Source organism: Mastacembelus armatus, chromosome 8 (genome assembly GCF_900324485.2).
Source record: "Mastacembelus armatus chromosome 8, fMasArm1.2, whole genome shotgun sequence".
NCBI classification, from domain to species: Eukaryota; Metazoa; Chordata; class Actinopteri; order Synbranchiformes; family Mastacembelidae; genus Mastacembelus; species Mastacembelus armatus.
The window spans coordinates 230,224-255,662 of NC_046640.1; the positions used below are offsets into that span (position 1 = coordinate 230,224).

The 25,439-nt window shown below is 41.0% G+C and overlaps 1 protein-coding gene across 1 annotated transcript in view; it reads left to right on the forward strand.

The window, feature by feature from the left end:
• Positions 1–25,439, forward strand: part of LOC113141137 (potassium voltage-gated channel subfamily C member 1-like) — an 80,420-nt gene that overhangs the window by 49,565 nt on the left and 5,416 nt on the right. The window contains exon 4 of the mRNA XM_026325373.1: positions 685–897. Coding sequence (XP_026181158.1) covers positions 685–897 — 213 coding nt within the window. The remainder of the gene's footprint in view (positions 1–684; positions 898–25,439) is intronic.

The window sequence follows — 25,439 nt, forward strand, 5'->3', positions numbered from 1 at the left end:
GTTGGTGCACTCAAAGCAGTCTCTCAATGAATCCCTTCCCCTTCGGTGGAATGTAAACAACAATGTACACAAACAACTTAGTTTGGGCGAAAACCAACTGAGATCAGTCCAATGTCTGAAAGATCACAGTCACATTTCGGGGGTTAACTCATTTTTAATTGAAAAGTAGAATAACTCCCCCACCGCTCGTCCTTCCACTCGTCCTTGGATCTCTGTCCACTCGTACAGCTGTGAAGCCAGGTATATCCACACATGAGTCCAGTATGTTGTTGTTCAACCAGGACTCAGAGAGACTATCAAAGTGCACTCCCTGTACATCCACTGGTTCCTCCTGGTTCCAAGTGTCTCCAGCTTGTCACACTTGTAAAGCAGTGAGTTAACTTTCCTCATGAGCACAGACGGTAGAAACGGCTTGTATCTCAACCTTCTATTGTTCATCTTAGCCTTTAACTTAGCCCTGGCTCTACATCCACGAAACTGTCTCCTCAGCATAGTCAGGATTGGGTGAGTTACTCCGTGTTCAATCTTCAACAGGGCCAACAGTTCCTCTCTAGTGTACACTACTCTACACAGTGCACATTGTAAGAAAAAAACATACAAAAAAACGTAAAAAAAAACATAGCAACTACTATACTGCTGCCCCACATCTCTCAACCCTTTATTTCTTTTACGCCCTTCTTGCAGACTCCAAGCAGAATGGCGACGCGGCGGCCAATGCAGCGGCCCTGGCCAACGAAGACTGCCCCACCATAGACCAGGTCCTTGGGGATGAGCGCAGCCCGGCCACTGGGGGCCTCGGTTCCACCACCAGCCGTGAGCGTTACCCCCATGACCGGGCCTGCTTCCTGCTGAGCGCTGGAGAGTTCCAGCGCACAACAGATGGGAACGTTCGAAAAGGTAAGAAGGTGTGGGGGGGGGGAGATAAGGTGTAGGATTTAGGGGGGTGTACTGGTATAGAAATGACGGCATTTGCCTATTGCTCATTGCATGGTCTTGAATGGTACATACTGTAGTGTGTGTTGTGTGCAAAAACATCAACGCACACATGTAACAGTCAGACAGCTCCAAGCACATATGCACACTTGCATACAGGGGATGGACAAAGTAATAATACTCATAAAAATATAAAAATGCATTTTACAGATGTACTGCTCGACAGAATGTGTCACATATGCAGACATACGGGAACTGTACAACAAAAAGTAGAGGGACATCCACATTCTTTATGCTAAAGTAAAACTCTTTCATTCAAATTCCCATTCACTTTCCTCCATCGTTTTGAGTGACAGTTTGAACATCACTATGAGGTTCACTCCCTTCAGACTGTTTACCATTCAGAGCTCTCTCCAAGTTGGCACCAATAACATGTCAGTGAATGGCACTGAATGGTACTGCTATTTAATCTGGTGATTCTGTACATTCAGTGCTTCAAACAACAGAGCAGAAGTCTCTTCATACATTTATCCTGCATCTGTACTGCAGAGGTACTGCAGAGGCTGCTGCAGCACTACCATCTGCACTGCTGTTGAAGTGACTATGGATTTACAATGGTGGAAAAAAATTTGCAATATTTTGACTCTACACTGAGATAGACTAAACACAGGATAATACTGGTCTTCTGTGGGTGCTATATTCTGTGTTCATCACAGACGTTTCTTTCTATTAAACTGTGCTCATACAAACATTATTTCATTTAAAAACACGATTCTTTTAATGGGACTATAATGTCACCTGTAGTTTTTTTTTTTTTTTAGAGATGAATGTTAAACGTTTTTTTACTGTCAACAAATCCCATGAAAAGACAAAAGAAGAGAACAAGTGCACTCACTGCATTCAGAAAGGATTCAGGCCGCCTTCCCTTTTTTCAGTTTTGTTATGGTGCAGCCTGATTCTACAATTGTTCTCAACTAAATTCATTTTTTCTCATTAATCTACTCTCAGAACCACATAATGACAAAGTGAAAACAGAATTTTAGTAATGTCTGTAAATTTATTAAAAAGAAAAACTGAAATATCACACCCTTTACTCAGTACAAAGCACCTTTGTCAGCAATTTACAGCCTCTGGTCTTTTTAGGTATGGCACAACAAACTTTGCTCACCTGGACTTGGGGATTTTCTGCCATTATTCTTTGTTAATCCTCTCAAGCTCAGTCAGGTTGGATGAGGACTATCAGTGGACAGACATTTTCAGGTCTCTCCAGAGATGTTCAACAGGGTTCATGTCAGGGCTCAGGCTGGGCCAATCTAGGACATTCACAGAGGTGTCCCTGATCGACCACAGCCTGATGATGGTATTTGGCAGGTAAGGTGACTGGTTTCCTCCAGACATAACGTTTGAAACTGAGGCCAAACAGTTCAATCTTGGTTTCATCAAACCAAAGACTCTTGTTCCTCACAGTCTGAGAGTCCTTCAGGTGCTTTTTTGCAAACTCCAAGCAGCTGTCATGTGTTTTCACTGAGGAGAAGCTTCTGTCTAACCACTCTGCCATAAAGCCCAAATCGGTGGAGGGCTGCAGTGATGGCTGCCCTTCTGGAACCTTGGCCCATCTCCACACAGGATCTCTGGAGCTCAGTCAGAGTGGCCATTGGATTTTTGGTCACCTTTCTTACTGAGGCCCTTCTCCCACAATTCCTCAGTTTGGCTGAGCGACCAGTTCAATTCAATTCAATTCAATTCAATTTTATTTGTATAGCGCCAAATCACAATACAAATCATCTCAAGGCACTTTACAAAAACTAAAACTAAAAACCCAACAATTCCCTTATGAGCAAGCACTTGGCGACAGTGGAGAAGAAAAACTCCCTTTAACGGAAGAAAAAACCTCCAGCAGAACCGGGCTCACTTTGGGCGGCCATCTGCCTCGACCGGTTGGGGTGAGTGGATAGAGCAGAGAGAAAAGAACAGCAACAATAAACAACAAATAGACACTGCAGGTTGGTGGGACCAGTAACTGCACATCAGCAATATACAGCTCCAGGACCAGGGACACCTGCAGAAGGTACAGAGAGAGAACAGAGAGAGAGGGAGAGAGCACAAACTAGGGGAGAGAGAGCACAAGGTTAGTGACATTCAATGGTGGAATATACATGAGGTGGGAGGAGAGGAAGAGAGGGGAGGGGAAGGGAGGGGGGGGGGGGGGGGGGGGGGGGGGGGGGGGTTAGGGTAGGGTTGCTCAGTGCACCGATGGTCCTCGGGCAGTCTAGACCTATAGCAGCATAACTAAGGGATGGTTCAGGGTTGCCTGAAGCCAGCCCCAACTATATGCTTTGTCAAAGAGGAAGGTTTTAAGTCTAGCCTTAAAATTATAGAGAGTGTCTGCCTCCTGAACCCAGGCTGGGAGCTGGAGGAGAGGAGCTTGATAACTAAAGGCTCTGCCTCCCATTCTGCTTTTGGAAACTCTGGGAACCACAAGTAGACCTGCACTCTGAGAGCGAAGTGGTCTATTGGGATAATATGGTACTATGAGGTCTTTAAGGTATGAAGGAGCTTGATTATGAAGGGATTTATATGTGAGAAGAAGGATTTTAAATTCTATTCTATATTTTACAGGGAGCCAATGAAGAGAAGCCAATATAGGAGAAATATGATCTCTCTTGCTAGCTCCTGTCAGGACTCTGGCTGCGGCATTCTGGATTAATTGGAGGCTTTTTATGGAGATATTGGGACATCCAGATAGTAATGAGTTACAGTAATCTAGCCTTGAGGTAACAAATGCATGGACTAGTTTTTCTGCATCATTTTGAGACAGGATGTTCCTAATTTTGGAAATGTTGCGCAGGTGAAAGAAGGCAGTTCTAGAGGTTTGTTTTATGTGTGAGTTAAAGGACATGTCCTGGTCAAAAATAACTCCAAGGTTTTTTACGGTAGTGCTGGAGGCCAGGGCTATGCCATCTAGAGTAGCTATAATTTTAGAAAAGTTATTTCTGAGATTTTGTGGCCCAAATATAATGACTTCTGTTTTCTCCGAGTTTAAAAGTAGAAAGTTACTGGTCATCCGGGACTTTATGTCAGTTAGACAGGCTTGAAGTCTGGTTAACTGGTTTGTGTTAACAGGTTTAATAGATAGATATAACTGAGTGTCATCTGCATAGCAGTGGTATGACATATCCTAGAGGAAGCATGTACAGGGCGAACAGAATCGGTCCTAGCACAGAGCCTTGTGGAACTCCATAACTAACTTTTGTTCATGTGGAAGGTTCATCATGGACATGAACAAACTGGAATCTGTCCGATAAATAGGATTGGAACCATTTTAACGCTGTTCCTCTGATACCAGTCACATGCTCCAGTCTCTGTAATAAGATGTTGTGGTCAATGGTGTCGAATTCAGCACTAAAGTCTAGGAGGACAAGTATAGAAACAAGTCCATTGTCTGAGGCTAAGAGAAGATCATTGGTGACTTTTAACAGTGCTGTTTCTGTACTATGATGTGCTCTAAATCCTGATTGAAAATCTTCAAATAGTTCATTCCTGTGTAAGTGGTCTGATAGCTGCCTTAGCAACAGCTTTTTCTAGGATTTTAGAAATAAATGACAGGTTGGATATTGGTCTATAATTAGCCAAGACTCCTGGATCAAGACTAGGCTTTTTGAGTAAAGGTTTGATTACTGCAGTCTTAAAGGTCTGTGGTACGTAGCCTGATACTAGAGATAAATTTACCAAGTCTAATAAAGATGAGTTCATTAATGGCAGGGTGTCTTTAAGGAGTCTAGTCGGGATGGGGTCTAAGAGACACGTTGATGATTTCGATGAAGCAACTACTGATGTAAATTCAGAGAGATCTATGGGAGAGAAGCAGCCTAAACATAACTGAGATCCTACAGATGATTCAAGAGCTACTGTAGTAGAAGATTCATTTATTGCAGGTATAGGAAGCATCTGATGAATTTTATCTCTAATAGTTGTGATTTTATTTGTAAAGAAACTCATAAATTCATCACTGCTGAGAGCTAAGGGAACACTGGGCTCAACAGAGCTGTGACTTTTTGTCAGCCTGGATACAGTGCTGAAAAGAAACCTGGGATTGTTCTTATTTTCCTCTATTAGTGATGAATAGTATGCAGTTCTGGCTTTACGGGGAGCTTTTTTATATGTTAGTAGACTGTTTTTCCAGGCTAGAAAAATTTCCTCTAAGTTTGTGGAATGCCACTTCCTTTCCAGCCTTCGTGATGCCTGCTTTAAGGTACGAATATATAAATTATACCATGGGGCTAGTCTTCTCTGATTCACTAACTTCTTTTTCAGAGGGGCTACAGAATCAAGCGTTTCACGCAGTGAGGTTACAGCGCTGTCAACAACATGATCAATTTAGTAGGGAGTGGGATTGAAGCAGCTGCCCTCCACTATGTTTATACTTGGCATAGATGTAAATAAAGATGGAATCATTTTCTTAAATTTATTAACAGTGTTGTGGAATTTTCTTCCAAACGCTGCATGATCCATCATTTTAAATTCAAAAGTTATTAAAGAATGATCTGACAAAACAGGATTTGGGGGGAAAAAGATCAAGGGTGTGATTGAAACAGTGGGTGGTTTTATTAACGTTTTGAATGAAACCAATTGAATCTAATATAGAATTAAATGCAATGCTGAGGCTGTTATTTTCAACATCTACATGAATGTTAAAATCTCCCACTATAATGACTTTATCTGATCTAAGCACTAAATCAGACAGAAAGTCAGGGAATTCGGTTAAAAACTCTGAGTACGGGACAGGTGGACGGTACACAATGACAAGTAGAACTGGTTTTTGTGTTTTCCAGTTTGGATGTGAGAGACTAAGAGTGAGGCTCTCAAATGAGTTATAACTGTTCTGAGGATGAAAGTTTAATAATAAGTTTGAGTGGAAGATTGTAGCTACTCCTCCACCTCGACCTGTGCTTCGAGGAACATGATAATTTTTATAACTGAGGGGGGTTGATTCATTCAGACTGACATATTCATCCTGCTGTAACCAGGTTTCAGTAAGATAAAGTAGGTCAATTTGGTGATCAGTTATCAAATCATTTACTAACAGAGATTTAGATGAAAGAGACCTGATATTTAATAATCCACATTTGACAGTTCTGTTTTTCTGTTCAATAAGAGGAGTGGTCTTAATTTGCATTAAGTTTTTATGAATAACTCCTCTTCTGTTAACTTCTGATTTATTTGATTTATATGTTCGAGGGGCAGACACAGTCTCTATGTGGTTTGAGGGCGGCGGCGGCTCTAAGGAAACTGCAGAGAGGCGTTTTAGACTGAGTCTCTGCATCCCGGTCCCCACCCTGGATTGTCAGGCTTTAGGTCGGCTAATAAACTTGGACAAATTTCTAGAGATGAGAGCTGCACCATTCAAAGTGGGATGGATGCCGTCTCTCGCTACCAGACCGGGTTTTCCCCAGAAAGTGGCCCAATTGTCTATGAAGCCCACATCGTTTGCTGGACACCACCTAGACAGCCAGCAACGGAACGACGACATGCTTAGCCGCATGTCAGATTGGGGAGGGGTCCAGAGAAAACTACGGAGTCCGACATTAATTTAGCAAAGTTACACACCGACTCAACATTATTTTTAGTGACCTCCGATTGGCGTAATCGGGCGTCATTGCTGCCGACGTGAATAACAATTTTTCCATATTTACGATTAGCCTTAACCAGCAGCTTCAGATTTGATTCGATGTCGCCCGCTCTGGCCCCAGGAATGCATTTGACTATGGTCGCTGGTGTCTCTATTTTCACGTTCCTGACTATAGAATCGCCAATTATCAGAGTCGGTTTCTCAGCGGGTGTGTCGCTGAGCAGGGAAAATCTATTAGAAACGTGAACAGGCAGGTGATGAGCCGTGGACTTCTGCTTAGGAGTACATTTCCGTCGGACCGTCACCCAGGCTAATTCTCCGGACTGCTCCGGAGCTGCCCTTGGACTGCTAACAGACCCTGAGCTCGGTGGCTCCACACCAGCTAACGGGGCTAGGCTAGCTGGCTTTGGTTCGAAGGTGCAGAGCTGCGCTTCCAAATCAGTGATCCTCGCCTCCAAGGCTAACAGAACCTTACACTTATTACAGGTATCATTATCGCTAAAGGAGGCAGAGGAATAGCTAAACATGTGGCACACCGAGCAGGAAAGAGAGCGAGAGGGAGAGGCCATGTTAGCTAAGCTAACTAGCTAGCTAAGCTAACTGGTAGGCTAACGAGCACTAAGTCAGGAAATAGGAATAAATACCGGTCAAAATAGAAAGGTACTTGACTAGTACCGGAATGTAGCAGTTAATGAATTGTTTAGAGTTTAGTTGGTTTTTAGGTGTGTTAAACTAGCTAGTCTGTTGCTAGTCTGTGAGACGAACTATACAACACACACAACACGACAGGCTTGCAAGACAAAAGTGATTCGCTTACCCGGAGAGCAATACCAACAGGGGGCGTCCTGATCAGGGAGGTTCCAACAGCTCACACAACTCCTGGTTGTGCCAAACTTCTTCCATTTGAGTATTATGGAGGACTTAAAACCTTCCTCTTTGACAAAGCATATAGTTAGGGCTGGCTTCAGGCAACCCTGAACCATCCCTTAGTTAGTTATGCTGCTATAGGCCTAGACTGCCCGAGGACCATCGGTGCACTGAGCTCCCCTACCCTAACCCCCCCCTTCTCTCCCACCTCATGTATATTCCACCATTGAATGTTACTAACCTTGTCTACCCTAGTTTGTGCTCTCTCCCTCCCTCTCTCTCTCTCTCTCTCTCTCTGTACCTTCTGCAGGTGTCCCTGGTCCTGGAGCTGTTTATCGCTGATGTGCAGTTACTGGCCCCACCAACTTGCAGTGTCTATTTGTTGTTTATTGTTGCTGTTCTTTTCTCTCTGCTCTATCCACTCACCCCAACCGGTCGAGGCAGATGGCCGCCCAAACTGAGCCCGGTTCTGCTGGAGGTTTTTTTTTTTCTTCCGTTAAAGGGAGTTTTTTCCTCTCCACCGTCGCCAAGTGCTTGCTCATAAGGGAATTGTTGGGTTTTTAGTTTTAGTTTTTGTAAAGTGCCTTGAGATGATTTGTATTGTGATTTGGCGCTATACAAATAAAATTGAATTGAATTGAATTGACATTGTAATTAAGTGGCACTGAGTGTAGATTAATTAACACTATGCAACTTTTGCTAACAGTTTCCCCCTTCTGGTTGAGAAGCACAATTGGTCTGTTACGAGTGTCGTAAATACTGTTGCTGTATAAGATGATGGGACCAGCGAATCCAGTGTAAGCTCGTCCAATGTTGATTCGTGTTCAGGCTTGTGTCTGATCACGCTCTCTTTTCTTTGCTTCCTCTGACAAAACCCTCTTTGGTTTCTTCCCTGGCTCTGCCATGGCGTTGATTTTGAGAATCCTATGTTAGATCATTTCGCCTTATAGTTAGCTGTTGGATAACTCCACCCATGCTACGAGTAAGATTAAGATTAAGATTTTACTTTATTCATCCCAAACTGGGAAATTCCACTCTGCATTTTAACCCACCCAAAGTGCAGACACACAGCAGTGAACACACCCAAAGTGTACACGCACAGCAGTGAACACACATTGTGCACACACCGGAGCAGTGGGCAGCCCGGGGAGCAGTTGGGGGTTCGGTGCCTTGCTCAAGGGTCTCACCTCAGTCATGGTATTGAAGGTGGAGAGAGTGCTGGCTATTGACTCCGCTGATGGGCGGGGCTGAGTGATCCTATACCCACACACAAAAGTTACATAGTGTTAGGGTTCCGACAAGAATTTATCAAGAGCTCAGAAAACTGACAACAAAAGAGGTAAGGAGATCTTTAACAATGTTTATTGAAAGTGAGGATGGATCTGGTAGAAGGTCCGGATTCTGAGCCAACTGGATCTAAAACGAAACAAATAAAAGTTAGGATGGACCCGAGATAATGGCACTGAGAAACTATGTATTAATTTACTGATTACCCAAGAATGTAGTTTAAGTTCTTTGGCAGAGAAAGTAATGTTCTACTGACAGCTTTGGATGTCTGCCCCTGAGAAGGTGTACTCAGATATGCAGGTAGGTGAGGCAAATGGAGAATTCTTGGATTCCTTTTCGTGTTGTCGCTTCCCCTTGTTTTTCGGTCCTTTGTCGTGGCGATACATTAAGTTCCTATTATTCTTCAAACTCCGAGAAGCAGATAATAAATCCTGAAATACACAAACTCCAATGGCGCCGGTCTTCTTATTCTAATAACTTGTGTATGAAGTCAAATGAGAGTACTGCTTGCTCCTTAATGTTCATTTACTTGGAAAAGGTATTGTTCCAAACGAATTTATCCTCTTCAAACAGCCAAAGAAAAACACAAGTGAGGTCACTTATCTCTCTTTATGTATCATAGCTGAGTCCTTAGAAAGATCGTCTATTTTCCTTTGCTGGATACGGACTGAGTTGTCTTTGTCTGTCAAACTAGCAATGCAGGTCGAGGCAGGTTCCACGAAAAACACAGGTACTCTGATGAAGAAAACAACATAACAAGTTCAAAGGCAAGTTCATCAGTAATTTCAGACAGGAATTCAGTCTAACGGCTGGATAGTGTCAACGGGAGCGTTAACCACAATCTGGCAAGGAATGAGCTGTCGTAGTCCTCCTTAAATGGTGCAGTGTGTAGAGGTGCGATGAATCAGACAATTAGGTCAATCCATTGAAAACCCCAAGAGTCGGCAGGAAGTAGTGTCCAGAAAATAAAAGCCTCCGGAAAAAGTCCATAATCTGTTTCAGCCGATGTGAGCCCACTCAGGCTGCAGCGGTAGTAGAATTCGTCCGGTTAAGAGATGTTCTAACTCTGAAATTATTTTAGAGACATTATTTTAAAGCCGAAAAACTGCATAGTGTTGCTTTAATGAAAAAAAAAAAAGAATTTAACCAATGGTAGTATCAGGCTGCAACATAACAAAAATGAAAGGGGGTCTGAATACTTTGTGCACTGAATGTCAGATTTAGTCAAAATCAGGTTATATAGTATGTCCATGATAAATAAAGGAACATATGACCCAGTGCAACAGTATGACTCACTATGTGTTTTTAATGTTTTTCAACAACAGTCGTGTTTTATAACACATGCAGCAGCCTCCTTGATAATAAGATATGTGGATTTGATTTGTGTACAATCAAGAGAAGAGAAATACAAAATATATCCTGTTACCCACACAATGGAACTTTCTTTCAGCATTTTAAACTTTTAAACATTTAAGTCTGTTTCTGGATGTCTTGATTTGAAATGAAACTCTTTATGTGCAGGTTTTACAATGTGATCTGGCAGAACAGCCAGATCACATTGTAAAGTGTTGAGTGTTGTGCTGTCATCACACCAGTCTTTATTGTCCTGCTGTCTCTTTCACACTCTGCCACTCTCCATTTCACTGATTTTTAAACTTTTTTCTCCCTTTTATGCTGTAATTTTTGACATTTATGCTTCTTTCGCTGTCTCCTCCACATTCCTGTTCATTTTTGATTTTGTATTTGCTTTTTTTTTTGTATTTGCCACGTCCAGTGTCTTTCCATGTTTCCTTTGCTCGTCACCTTTCTTCTTTGATTTTCCCTGCCTGTCAACCTCATTTCCCTCGTTGCTCTCTCCTCTTTAATGCTTTTCCCCATCTTCCTTTCACCTTTCCTGTGTAATTTTTCTGCTACTCTCTTGCCTTCTGCTATACGTTAACCTGCTAACACTAGAATAATTTTCTTTATTTTCAAATATAAACCCCCAACCTTCATATTTACACTCCTCCAGATTCTCCACACATACTATATTCCTGGGTTTACACACACAAACATACTACAGAATACATCCCTACAGAGACAGATGCCTCAGGCTCCAGCAGTGTGAGATCGTTGCTGGGAGAGGAGTGGTTAAAATTGGAGGACCCTCTGCTACAGCAGGACCTCATTGTTCAATCCAGCTCCTCTTGGATTAAACTGTAGAAACAGAGAGGTAACACTTTCACGCATTTTATGAAGCAGTGAAAACATTTCGACACTCAGAAATACACTATTAGAAATAATTAGCCTGCACCAGACTAGCTCAGATTAGATTACTGCAGATTAGACTAGGACAGATTAGTCATATTTGTGATTCGCATGTATGATTAGTTTGTTACTGAGTGTGGAGAATTTGGAGGAGTGTAAATATGAAGGAAAATGTCAGAGAGCACAGAGTATAGAAGAGGTGACTGTTGTGGAGCAGGAAGTGGCAAAGATAAGTAAGGCTGAAGTGAGGAAGGCTTGAAGAGAGGCAGTGGAAAGGCAGTTGGTCCGGATGACATACCTGTGGAAGTATGGAAGTGTTTAGGAAAGGTGGCAGTAGAGTTTTTGACTGGGCTACTTAACAAGATCTTGGAGAGTGAGAGGATGCCTGAGGAATGGAGGAGAAGTGTACTGGTGCCGATCTTTAAGAACAAGGGAGACGTGCAGAGTTGTGGCTGATGAGTCACACAATGAAGTTATGGGAAAGAGTAGTGGAGGCTAGGCTGAGGTCAGAAGTGAGCATTTGTAAGCAGCAGTATGGTTTCATGCCAAGAAAGAGCACCACAGATGCAATATTTGCTTTGAGAATGCTGATGGAGAAGTACAGAGAAGGCCAGAAGGAGCTGCATTGTGTCTTTGTAGATTTGGAAAAAGCGTATGACAGGGTGCCGAGAGAGGAACTGTGGTTTTGTATGAGGAAGTCTGGAGTGGCAGAGAAGTATGTTCGAATGGCGCAGGACATGTATGAGAGCTGTAAGACAGTGGTGAGGTGTGCTGTAGGGGTGACAGAAGAGTTCAAGGTGGAGGTGGGGCTGCACCAGGGATCGGCTTTGAGCCCCTTCTTGTTTGCTGTGGTGATGGACAGGCTAACAGATGAGGTTCAACAGGAATCTCCGTGGACCATGATGTTTGCAGATAACATTGTCATCTATAGTGAGAGCAGGGAGCAGGTTGAAGAAAATCTAGAGAGGTGGAGATTTGCTTTGGAAAGGAGAGGAATGAAGGTTAGCCGCAGTAAAACAGAGTACGTGTGTAAATGAGAGGGACTCAAGTAGAACGATAAGGTTATAGAGAGTAGAGGTGAAGAAGGTGGCAGAGCTGGAGATAGCAGAGCTGAAGATGTTGAGGTTCTCTCTGGGAGTGACGAGGATGGATAGGATCAGGAATGAGTACATCAGAGGGACAGCTCATGTTAGATGTTTTGGAGAAGAAGCCAGATTGAGCTGATTTGGACATGTTCAGAGGAGGGACAGTGAATATATTGGTAAAAGGATGCTGAGGTTAGAGCTGCCAGGAAGGAGGGCTAGAGGAAGACCAAAGAGGAGATTCTTGGATGTAGTGAAGGAGGACATGAGGATTGTTGGTGTGGGTGAGGAGGATACAGAGGATAGCGTTAAATGGAGGCAGATGATTCGCTGTGGCGACCCCTGAAGGGAGCAGCCGAAAGGAGAAGAAGACTAGGACAGATTATATTAGATAAATCTATTTCATTTAGATTCATTTACACTAGACTGAATTGGATTAAATTAGATTCCATTATATTATAACTTTATATATAAAGCTTATGTATCAGTTTGAATCAATCTTTAATATGTTAACATGCTACTGCGAAGTATGAAACATGACAAGTGGAATGTAACAGAAGGTAATAGCACAAGCCCAGAATATGACACTGACTTTAATTCAATTCAATTCAATTTTATTTGTATAGCGCCAAATCACAATACAAATCATCTCAAGGCACTTTACAAAAACTAAAACTAAAAACCCAACAATTCCCTTATGAGCAAGCACTTGGCGACAGTGGAGAGGAAAAACTCCCTTTAACGGAAGAAAAAACCTCCAGCAGAACCGGGCTCAGTTTGGCCCATCTGCCTCAGAGGCCCATCTGCCTCGACCGGTTGGGGTGAGTGGATAGAGCAGAGAGAAAAGAACAGCAACAATAAACAACAAATAGACACTGCAGGAATATACATAAGGTGGGAGGAGAGGAGGGGAGGGGAGGGGAAGGGAAGGGAAGGGAAGGGAAGGGGGGGTTTAGGGTAGGGGAGCTCAGTGCACCGATGGTTCTTGGGCAGTCTAGGCCTATAGCAGCATAACTAAGGGATGGTTCAGGGTTGCCTGAAGCCAGCCCTAACTATATGCTTTGTCAAAGAGGAAGGTTTTAAGTCTAGCCTTAAAAGTATAGAGAGTGTCTGCCTCCTGAACCCAGGCTGGGAGCTGGTTCCACAGGAGAGGAGCTTGATAGCTAAAGGCTCTGCCTCCTATTCTGCTTTTGGAAACTCTGGGAACCACAAGTAGACCTGCACTCTGAGAGCGAAGTGGTCTATTGGGATAATATGGTACTATGAGGTCTATAAGGTATGAAGGAGCTTGATTATGAAGGGATTTGTATGTGAGAAGAAGGATTTTAAATTCTATTCTATATTTTACAGGGAGCCAATGAAGAGAAGCCAATATAGGAGAAATATGATCTCTCTTGCTAGTCCCTGTCAGGAGTCTGGCTGCAGCATTCTGGATTAATTGGAGGCTTTTTATGGAGATATTGGGACATCCAGATAGTAATGAGTTACAGTAATCTAGCCTTGAGGTAACAAATGCATGGACTAGTTTTTCTGCATCATTTTGAGACAGGATGTTCCTAATTTTGGAAATGTTGCGCAGGTGAAAAAAGGCAGTTCTAGAGATTTGTTTTATGTGTGAGTTAAAGGACATGTCCTGGTCAAAAATAATAAGGTTTTTTACAGTAGTGCTGGAGGCCAGGGTTATGCCATCTAGAGTAGCTATAATTTTAGAAAAGTTATTTCTGAGATTTTTTGGCCCAAATATAATGACTTCTGTTTTCTCTGAGTTTAAAAGTAAAAAGTTACTGGTCATCCAGGCCTTTATGTCAGTTAGACAGGCTTGAAGTCTGGTTAACTGGTTTGTGTTAACAGGTTTAATAGATAGATATAACTGAGTGTCATCTGCATAGCAGTGGTATGACATATCCTAAAGGAAGCATGTACAGGGTGAACAGAATCGGTCCTAGCGCAGAGCCTTGTGGAACTCCATAACTAACTTTTGTTCATGTGGAAGGTTCATCATGGACATGAACAAACTGGAATCTGTCCGATAAATAGGATTGGAACCATTTTAACGCTATTCCTCTGATACCAGTCACATGCTCCAGTCTCTGTAATAAGATGTTGTGGTCAATGGTGTCGAATGCAGCACTAAGGTCTAGGAGGACAAGTATAGAAACAAGTCCATTATCTGAGGCTAAGAGAAGATCGTTGGTAACTTTTAACAGTGCTGTTTCTGTACTATGATGTGCTCTAAATCCTGATTGAAAATCTTCAAATAGTTCATTCCTGTGTAAGTGGTCTGATAGCTGCCTTAGCAACAGCTTTTTCTAGGATTTTAGAAATAAGTGGCAGGTTGGATATTGGTCTATAATTAGCCAAGACTCCTGGATCAAGACTAGGCTTTTTGAGTAAAGGTTTGATTACTGCAGTCTTAAAGGTCTGTGGTACGTAGCCTGATACTAGAGATAAATTTACCAAGTCTATTAAAGATGAGTTCATTAATGGCAGGGTGTCTTTAAGCAGTCTAGTCGGGATGGGGTCTAAGAGACACGTTGATGATTTCGATGAAGCAACTACTGATGTAAATTCAGAGAGATCTATGGGAGAGAAGCAGCCTAAACATAACTGAGGTCCTACAGATGATTCAAGAGCTACTGTAGTAGAAGATTCATTTATTGCAGGTATAGGAAGCATCTGATGAATTTTATCTCTAATAGTTGTGATTTTATTTGTAAAGAAACTCATAAATTCATCACTGCTGAGAGCTAAGGGAACACTGGGCTCAACAGAGCTGTGACTTTTTGTCAGCCTGGATACAGTGCTGAAAAGAAACCTGGGATTGTTCTTATTTTCCTCTATTAGTGATGAATAGTATGCAGTTCTGGCTTTACGGGGAGCTTTTTTATATGTTAGTAGACTGTTTTTCCAGGCTAGAAAAATTTCCTCTAAGTTTGTGGAACGCCACTTCCTTTCCAGCCTTCGTGATGCCTGCTTTAAGGTACGAATATATAAATTATACCATGGGGCTAGTCTTCTCTGATTCACTAACTTCTTTTTCAGAGGGGCTACAGAATCAAGCATTTCACGCAGTGAGGTTACAGCGCTGTCAACAACATGATCAATTTAGTAGGGAGTGGGATTGAAGCAGTTGCCCTCCACTATGTTTATACTTGGCATAAATGTAAATAAAGATGGAATCATTTTCTTAAATTTATTAACAGCGTTGTCGGATAAACATCTGCTGTTGTGGAATTTTCTTCCAAACGCTGCATGATCCATCATTTTAAATTCAAAAGTTATTAAAGAATGATCTGACAAAACAGGATTTGGGGGGAAAAAGATCAAGGGTGTGATTGAAACAGTGGGTGGTTTTATTAACGTTTTGAATGAAACCAATTGAATCTATTATAGAATTAAATGCAATGCTGAGGCTGTTATTTTCAACATCTACATGAATGTTAAAATCTCCCACTATAATAACTTTATCTGATCTAAGCACTAAATCAGACAGAAAGTCAGGGAATTCAGTTAAAAACTCTGAGTACGGGACAGGTGGACGGTACACAATGACAAGTAGAACTGGTTTTTGTGTTTTCCAGTTTGGATGTGAGAGACTAAGAGTGAGGCTCTCAAATGAGTTATAACTGTTCTGAGGATGAAAGTTTAATAATAAGTTTGAGTGGAAGATTGTAGCTACTCCTCCAGCTCGACCTGTGCTTCGAGGAACATGATAATTTTTATGACTGAGGGGGGTTGATTCATTCAGACTGACATATTCATCCTGCTGTAACCAGGTTTCAGTAAGATAAAGTAGGTCAATTTGGTGATCAGTTATCAAATCATTTACTAACAGAGATTTAGATGAAAGAGACCTGATATTTAATAATCCACATTTGACAGTTCTGTTTTTCTGTTCAATAAGAGGAGTGGTCTTAATTTGCATTAAGTTTTTATGAATAACTCCTCTTCAGTTAACTTCTGATTTATTTGATTTATATGTTCGAGGGGCAGACACAGTCTCTATGTGGTTTGAGGGGGGCGGCGGCTCTAAGGAAACTGCAGAGAGGCGTTTTAGACTGAGTCTCTGCATCCCGGTCCCCACCCTGGATTGTCAGGCTTTAGGTCGGCTAATAAACTCGGACAAATTTCTAGAGATGAGAGCTGCACCATTCAAAGTGGGATGGATGCTGTCTCTCGCTACCAGACCGGGTTTTCCCCAGAAAGTGGCCCAATTGTCTATGAAGTCCACATCGTTTGCAGGACACCACCTAGACAGCCAGCGACAGAACGACGACATGCGGCTAAACATGTCATCGCTGGTCAGATTGGGGAGGGGTCCAGAGAAAACTACGGAGTCCGACATTAATTTAGCAAAGTTACACACCGACTCAACATTAATTTTAGTGACCTCTGATTGGCGTAATCGGGCGTCATTGCTGCCGACGAGAATAACATCCATCCATCCATTTTCTATACTCGCTTTTTCTGGCTCAGGGTCATGGGGATCTGCTGGAGCCTATCTCAGCTCTCTCTCCGGTGGAAGGCAGGGGTACACCCTGGACAGGTCACCAGTCACCGGAGTAAACCCACGCAAGCACAGGGAGAACATGCAAACTCCACACAGAAAGGCCGAGATGCAAACCCACGACCTTCTTCGTGTGAGGCAACAGTGCTAACCACTCTGCCACCATGCTGCCCACGTGAATAACAATTTTTCCATATTTACGATTAGCCTTAGCCAGCAGCTTCAGATTTGATTCGATGTCGATACATTTGACTATGGTCGCTCGTGTCTCTATTTCACGTTCCTGACTATGGAATCGCCAATTATCAGTCAGTTTCTCAGCGGGTGTGTCGCTGAGCGGGGAAAATCGAAGTTTATCGAACACCTGAGAGATACACTATTACAGATACAATACAGTGTAGTGACAAAATGTATTTCTACCACAGAAGCATCACCAAGATTAGGAGAAAATAAATTTAGCACACACACACCAAGACTGAAAGACATAAGTAATTTTAATTTACACACACACACACACACAAATATTTGCTTTCATTCCTCTTGTGGATTTTATGACTTACATTATTTTTTTTAATGCCAAACAGAAACCATTAATACAATTTAACCTAAACTTCAACCTAGTCATAATCCCACCCTAAAATTTAATGTTTGACATTGTGAAGATTACCATCTGGTCCCCATGATGAAGGTCCCCAAAATGTCGATGTGTAGACAGGTTTCAGTCCCTACTATGTGAGTAATACAAGGTGCAGATACACACACACACACACACACACACACACAGGTTAAATGCATAGATTTGTGTGCAGGTTGCTTGTTGCTTTAAAGATTTTAAGTGTAACCCAGCATCATATGGAAAATGGTGTGGGGGGTAATATCTTTGGTGTGGTTGTGTTTCTGTGTTATGTCGATACATTAACCTTTTTTGTTTGGTCCATAAAGACTTGATTCTAAACAACAATTATTTTCATAGTAATGGGATTTTATTCTGTTTTCAGTTAAAATTACAGTTACAATCGAATAATTACAGTATTTGCATTATGTATGTATAAGTACAGTATTGACATGAGGTATATGTGGTATTCATAGGCTGTACTTTTGTTGATTTTTATTACTATATTTATATTAATTCATAATTATTGGTCTGTGATGGACTGGTGACCTGTCCAGGGTGTACTCCTGCCTTCCACCGAAAGAGAGCTGGGATAGGCTCCAGCAGATCCACAGGACCCTGGTTAGGAATATATGGGTATAGATAATGGATGGATGAATAATTTTAATGGTGTTCATTTGGCTAGCTGCTTATTACTGCAAGTCTTGTCAAACGAATGTAACATAAAACAAACAGGCTCACTCCCAATCATTTGCTGTAGTAGACCCTACAGTATACAGTATCCCCTAAGCACAGAAAATACAAATATATAGTATACCAGCATACTGTATAACTAGAAATTTCTGTATGTGCATAAGAAGATTATTCTTACAAGAGAAAATGAGAAACAGAGAAATAATCACTTTTTATCATTATTATCAAAAATTTTATAAGACTATTCTAGAGAGAATAGAAGTCTTAGCTATTGTAGTTTATTAGCTCTATCTACTTCTGTCTCAGTAAAAGCTGATTCACAAAAGAGGATTGGATTTTATAGATTGGATTTGGAGGTTTATAGAAAGTTATGAGACAGAAGTCACTGAAAGAAGTTTTGGAATATGGTGTGAAATAAGCACCAAGCAGTTACCAAAATGCTAGTTCACTGTCAAAAAAACTTTATTGAATGAAATGATTTGCACCTATATGTCATGGCTGCCTAAGTTAGCTCAACAATTACAATTAACTGTCTGGCCCAAGCAGGAAAACTCTACATCGTCAAGTTTGGAGAACCAACTATTTCACATAGATGATAAATTCCACTTTTCCACTGACAAATAATTTAGTTTAATTCTGGGATTGTCTTGTGGTACCTGAGAACCTGAAAGGGAAAAATGACTAAAACTGATAGAAAGGAGTTATTTTTGTGCACTGGTGAATAATAGCAAATAGGCAAATAAATTAAACAGGGAGGTTTTTGTGTTCACATGGCATTATTATAGGCATGATTCATTTTCAATGTATAAATCTGTATTTTTCTGTGCTAAAAATGTCTCATCTCATGCTGACAACTGTGACACTACTAGAATTCCATAGCAGACATATATTCTTCTAAGCTAGTCTAAAGGAGGCAGGCAAAGCGCTGCAAGAAGGATCAGCACCACTCAGAGTTGTACACAAACACATCCAAACAGTGCTTATCTTAACTGAACACACTGTGTGAGTCTGCAAGCATGACTATGTGACTAAATGCATGCCTTAATGTACTATTTATTAGCCTATTTGTTTGTGTGTGTGTGTGTGTGTGTGTGTGTGTGTGTGTGTGTGTGTGTGTGTGTGTGTGTGAGTGAAAGTGGTATGCCTTCCTTTTTTACCCCTACAGTTTATGTAACCACTGGAAAGAACAGGTCATGGGGTCAGAGTTGGTCTAAAAATTAAAGTTCACAGTACGATTCCAGTTCTGATGTGTGGTGTTGCTGTTGTTATTATTTTGTTGTTGTTGTGTTACTGTCTCCTTCCCCAGGTTGTGGTCAGGTCATGCATATGTATATTAGCTCTTCTTAGTCTGTGTTACACTACCCATCTGTCTGTCTGTCTGTCTGTCTGTTTCTCCATTTTTTTTCTTTGTTTTTGTCTGTATGTCTGTCCTTTTCTGTGTATTTTGTGTGTAGCTGTCTTCCCCTCCTCCTGCTCCTCCTCTTCCTCCTCCTTTTCCTCCTCTCATCCAGTCTCTTCTCACTCTGGTACTTACAGATAGGGAGCAAAGGGGTATGCACCCTGAAAGCACTTTGGCTCCAAAGTCAGACTGGTTCCAAAAAAGGCCAGGGAAGTCCTATTCCCAGACTGCTTTTGTGGACATGGTCCCTGGTGTTTCCACACTTTATGTGTTGACAAAACTTTATGATACAGCTGATTTGGTTTGCAAAGTCAAGACATTGTCCTGTTGAGATCAATGAAATATGATTGGGAATCAAAACCAAAATGAAAAATACTTTGGAACCAAATATGGAGTTGTTTTTTCACAAAAGAGAAAGTGTGAAAAACAATTAATATTAAGTGTTTGGGATGGGTGCCAGAGTGAAAGTGACACACAGTGCTGCACACTGATTGGCTTGGCCAGTGAGTGCTGGTTGGTTTCCTCTATCTTTTCTGGAACTGAGCTCAGATCAGTTTTTCCAGCACAGCCCACAGCGAGCATTGCTTGTCTTACACCAGACATGGCTCCACCCATTGTGTTATGGGTTTGGGTTGATTGGGTCCTTCATTGAACAAATTTCTATTGCTATTTAGTTTACAAGAGATGTTTAAAACAGTTCCCATTGCACTTTGAGATGAAAACATGGTTGTAGGTGGCTAAACCCTGCCTTACTGTCAGGCTGGACTGGAACACTGACTACTGTAGTGCTTCGAAGGTCTAATGTTTTTGCTGCAAATACTAAGACTCAAAGGTTTTAGCAGAGTCTCAGACAGACTCAGAGATAGATGAGCAGGCAAGAAAAGAGACAGATCTCTAATTGTAAAAACACACACTTGTTCAGGTAAGTATTAGAACAACTTCGAAGGACTGTGGTGACTAGCATAGAGGGTGGCACTGTTTGCTGTGCTGTGACGGCCTTGTAGTTTTCCTCTCTGCACTCTAACAGCTTCTAATTCACTAAAAAACTATAAGCTGACTACCTCTGGGGAAAATGGTGCTTTATTTATCTTTTCCTGACTTCATTATTTATTTTATTTGTTACATTTGCAGCTGGTCAACTTTCTTAGCAAGATAAATCAAGCACATCTCAAGAATTCACTGTCACACACATTTCAAAAATGGTTGCTAAGCTTTTGCTTTAAAAGTGCCACCAAGGCTCTTTTCCAATCAGTCTACGACATTCCTCTTTCCTTCCTCCCTGCCTCTCTCTCAGTGACATTATTACAGATTGTGCTGCACTTGCATGGGATTAATTACAGATCTTAATGTCACTGCTGTCACTGTAATCCAGCACTGTCAGATCTGTGGTTGCAATGGGCGGGAAGAATGAAAGACTTGAGCATTTGGAAGGAAGTCTGAAAGGGCAGCAGTGAATTATAAAGCTCCTTTTCCATTCCCTGCAACTGTTTTACTCTTCTCCTTCTGCCTCTTTTCCTGGCTCTCGTTTCTTTGTATGACCAAGCGATACGGCCAGGGTGCAGGTTATTGACATAAGACACAAAAATGATGGCAGTGTAATGAAAATCTGCATAATTCTGCCACTGGTATTTGTAGATTCATCATGATTTATTTTCTAAAATTTTGATGACTCTGGTCTGATTATCTGTCCACTGGACATCTATCTATCTATCTATCTATCTATCTATCTATCTATCTATCTATGTCATGTAAATGTGTTTTATATTCATTTGTCACCATTTTTTTTATTTTTGATCTTTTTTTTCTTTATCAGTACCATTCATTCTGTTTTACCTTCTCATCTTTTAATCCTTTCCCTTTCACTCGCTTTCTCGCTTTCCTTCTCTCTCCCTTGTTCTTTCTTCCTCTCATTTTCTCACCCTCTTTTTCTTATTGTTCTCTCACTTAATCTCCTCACCGTTGCTACAGAAAGAGTGGACAGGGGAATTCTGGGACTTAGTGCAGCAAGGCATTTCAGGTCGAGGCTTGGTGTTTGATAGCATTATTGATTGCCAAACAAAACTTTATGGGTATAAGAAGAAAAATGTGATTACTCATAGAAACTCTTTGAAAGTCAGCATTAAGGTATATATGAACAATAGGTAACCGGAGGACTGATTTCATAAAATATCTTAATTAACTAAATAAATATCAATTGAATTTCCACTTGGGGATTAATAAAGTTCTTCTTCTTCTTCTTCTTCTTCTTCTTCTTCTTCTTCTTCTTCTTCTTCTTCTTCTTCTTCTTCTTCTTCTTCTTCTTCTTCTTCTTCTTCTTCTTCTTCTTCTTCTTCTTCCTCTTCTTCTTCTTCTTCTTCTTCCTCTTCTTCTTCCTCTTCCTCTTCCTCTTCTTCTTCCTCTTCCTCTTCTTCTTCCTCTTCTTCTTCTTCCTCTTCCTCTTCCTCTTCTTTAACATTAAAGCGTTTGACCTGCTTTGACTAATAATTACATTCAGTTATTTTGTCATTTGTAGGGACAGGCATGTTCTTCTTGCTCCCCTTAATTGTGTGGATCAAAATGAGTCATTATGAGAAAAGTAACTGCTGCACTAACCAGGACAAGGAAAATTTTTAAAATGACAAAAGTTTGTAGCAGCAAGCGCACACATCCATTATTCTTAGCAGTCCATACATATTGGATGTCATTTCAGTCCATACATATTGGATGTCATTTGTGGTATTATCTAGTGCAGTAACTGCAGCATGACAGAATGTGGGGGTCATGAAGGAATTCTATTATATTTTCAACAAATAAACACAAAACTTTAAAATCAAAGACAAATTGGCAAATGAAAAAAAATATATAGTTTTAATTTCTGCAAAGTCTTCAGTCCTGTGTCAAAATTTACACTTTATTCACAATTGTTCCTGAATTTTGGGAAGTGAGAAACTAAATGTTTTCCATTAGATGGGAAGAGACATTGATTGAAGATGATCTGGGTGCAAAATTACCCAATATAAACTTTCTTGTGTGGCATTAGGGTTGGTTTTTGAGCTGGCCTTTCAGAAAAGGTATGAACTCATTTGTCTTTAAACTGAGCCCTTTAATCTCATTATGTCCTGCTGGTCCAAGAAATAATCCCACCTCAGCTTAGTTTTTCTGTGACTCTGCAACCTATTCAACTTTCTGGCTGTCTGAAATCAGGATAAATGATCAGGGAGGGTACCCTACCTACTGGAATGTAAAGAGGAGGACACTCTCCTTCAGAAAAACAACCTGCAGAGAGGTAGCTCTACAGTGAACGTTGGTGCAGTGCCACTAGTGCCTTCAGAGGCCATGGCTGCACATTACACCCCCTTCTGACTGCATGAAATTTATAAGCAGCAGACACAAACTGCATTATAATACTCTACACGTTCATCTTCCCTTCTACTAGGAAACCTAATCAGTGAGTGGATAGAGGTTGAACAAGGGAATGAAATGTTGCATTATTCACTCCCTTGCTTTTTATTTCATTTGTATTTCAGTCTCTGACTGCTGTCCTGTCTCTGTCTTATTTCTTCCCATATTTCTCTTTTTCTGTCTTTTTTCCATCCTCTGCCTCATCTGAGTAGGAATAGTATTGATTCTCTTCATTAAAAGGCAGAAGCCAATGGTTTGAACAGACTCTTTAAGTCCTTCTTAGAGGCTTATTGATGTAACATTATACTGTATATATGATGTAACAGAGTGAAGAGATCTTTGTAATTGGTATTTTAAGGAGGCATTGTTAAAGTTGAGTGTGTTGGTTATTTTTATTTTCTAAATGAAATGTAATCATTCTAAAAGTGATTTTTTTTTAATTTACTTTCTTAAATTGTGTACTGTATTTACCTATCTCAGCCACCTTCAACATCTTTCAAGATACTTTAAAGATAACTTTAGTAAATCAAATTTAATAGTGAAATAAAGTATTGATTCTTATATAATTTTATATTTATACAGCACTTCTGTCATTTCAGTTCTTTTTTATTTATGTTCTGTGCCTTCCCCCACCTCTCAGTAATGTCTTAATTTTATATTTTTAATTTAGTAAAATATAGCTCTAAACATATTTGGCAAAACAAACTAAATTTTGGATATTTCCTATGTGTATCTTTCTCTGCAGAACCACTGTGTTTTTCATGGTTTGTGTTTTCAAACTGTTATCTTTAATGTGCTTATTTATATGACATGGCACTGAGATGCTATAGTTTTTTTCCCCCCTACTTTCTACTCTTCTTTTGTTGATGTGTGGGTGTGCGTGTTCCTTTCCTCTTTGTCTTTCTGTCCTCTTTCTTTAACAGCTTTGAATGAGCTGTGTCAAATTAATACATAACCAGAGCCATACATAGCCACCAGCAATTCAGTGTATGGTAATGTCATATAGCATGTTTATGTCAGTTTTTTGTTATTTCTTGACAATCTCAAATCCACATGTGATTTCATAAAAAAAAAAAAAAAAAATTCCCTTCTCACCCCTATGGGTGGTGTGTCTTCCTCAATCTCGGGTCCTCTACCAGAGGCCTGGGAGTTTGAGGGTTCTTCGCAGTATCTTGCTGTTCCTAGCACTGCGCTCTTCTGGACTGAGATCTCTGATGTTGTTCCTGGGATCTGTTGGAGCCACTCTCCCAGTTTGGGGGTCACAGCCCCAAGGGTGCCGATTACCACGGGGACCAGTGTTGCCGTCACCTTCCACATCTTTTCTAGCTCTTCTTTAAGCCCTTGGTATTTCTCCAGCTTCTCATGTTCCTTCTTTCTGATGTTGCTGTCACTTGGGATCGCTACATCTACCACTACGGCTTTCTTCTGTTGTTTGTCCACCACTACTATGTCCGGTTGGTTAGCTATCACCTGTTTGTCAGTCTGTATCTGGAAGTCCCACAGGATCATAGCTCGGTCATTCTCCCTCACCTTTGGAGGTGTGTCCCATTTTGACCTTGGGACCTCCAGCCCATACTTGGCACAGATGTTCCTGTACACTATGCCGGCCACTTGGTTATGGCGTTCCATGTATGCTCTGCCTGCTAGCATCTTACAACCTGCTGTTATGTGCTGGATTGTCTCAGGGGCATCTTTGCACAGCCTGCACCTGGGGTCCTGCCTAGTGTGGTAGATCCCGGCCTCTATCGATCTTGTGCTCAGGGCCTGCTCTTGTGCTGCTATGATCAGTGCCTCTGTGCTGTCTTTCAGTCCAGCTTTTTCAGTCCCCGGCCTCCTTCCTTCCTCTTAGCGTACAGTCTCAGGATGCTGGATTTGGGGTGAAGTCCTCCATGCATTGTGAGGAGCTTCCTTGTGTTGACATCAGTGGCTTCTATGTCCTCTTTTGGCCAGCTTATTATGCCAGCGGGGTATCTGATGACCGGCAGGGCGTAGGTGTTGATGGCTTGGACCTTGTTCTTCCCATTTAGCTGACTTCTTAGGAAATACCTACTCTCTGTAGGTATTTGGCTTTTATTTATATATATATATATATATATATATATAAATATGTGTGTGTGTGTGTGTGTGTGTGTGTGTGTGTGTATTGCTATAAACAGAAGCACATGTTGGCACATGTTGATATGTTCTTTGCATGCAGATTGTTGTTTGGATGATATGTGCTTTGGTTGTTCCCTTATGTATACTCTTTGTCACCCTCAAACCTTTCCCTTCCTTCCGTTGTCCCCTTTCCCATCTCCATCCTTGCCTGCACTCCTTGTTCAACCACAACCCTTTCATTGCTTCATTTTCTTCTGCTTCTTCAATCTTCCTTTCCATGTAGACACTCATACGTTATAATGACCATAGATAACTGATAAAACAATTTGTTATATACTTCAGGCTGAAAATTGTATACATTTTCTTCTCACAGCAGTGTTTGGACATTTAAGTCTTACATTTAATTTAATTTTTTGGTTTGCCCTTGTCAGATTAAATGCACAGAAAAAATGCACATTAATATTGTTCCAGACTTCTGACCTTACCTCATACATCTACCTTAATTTGTGGTAAATTAGTTATTTTATAATTAATGAATTAATCCATCTATTCATCCATCAATTTTATGTTGCTTATCCGGGCCTACGTGATGTCTGGTCAATATGATACAAATATTTTAAATGTGCACTTAGTAAGAACTAGTTTCTAAGTATGTCTAAGTGCATGTAAGTATCACTTATATACTGAAAGCACTAAGATATGGA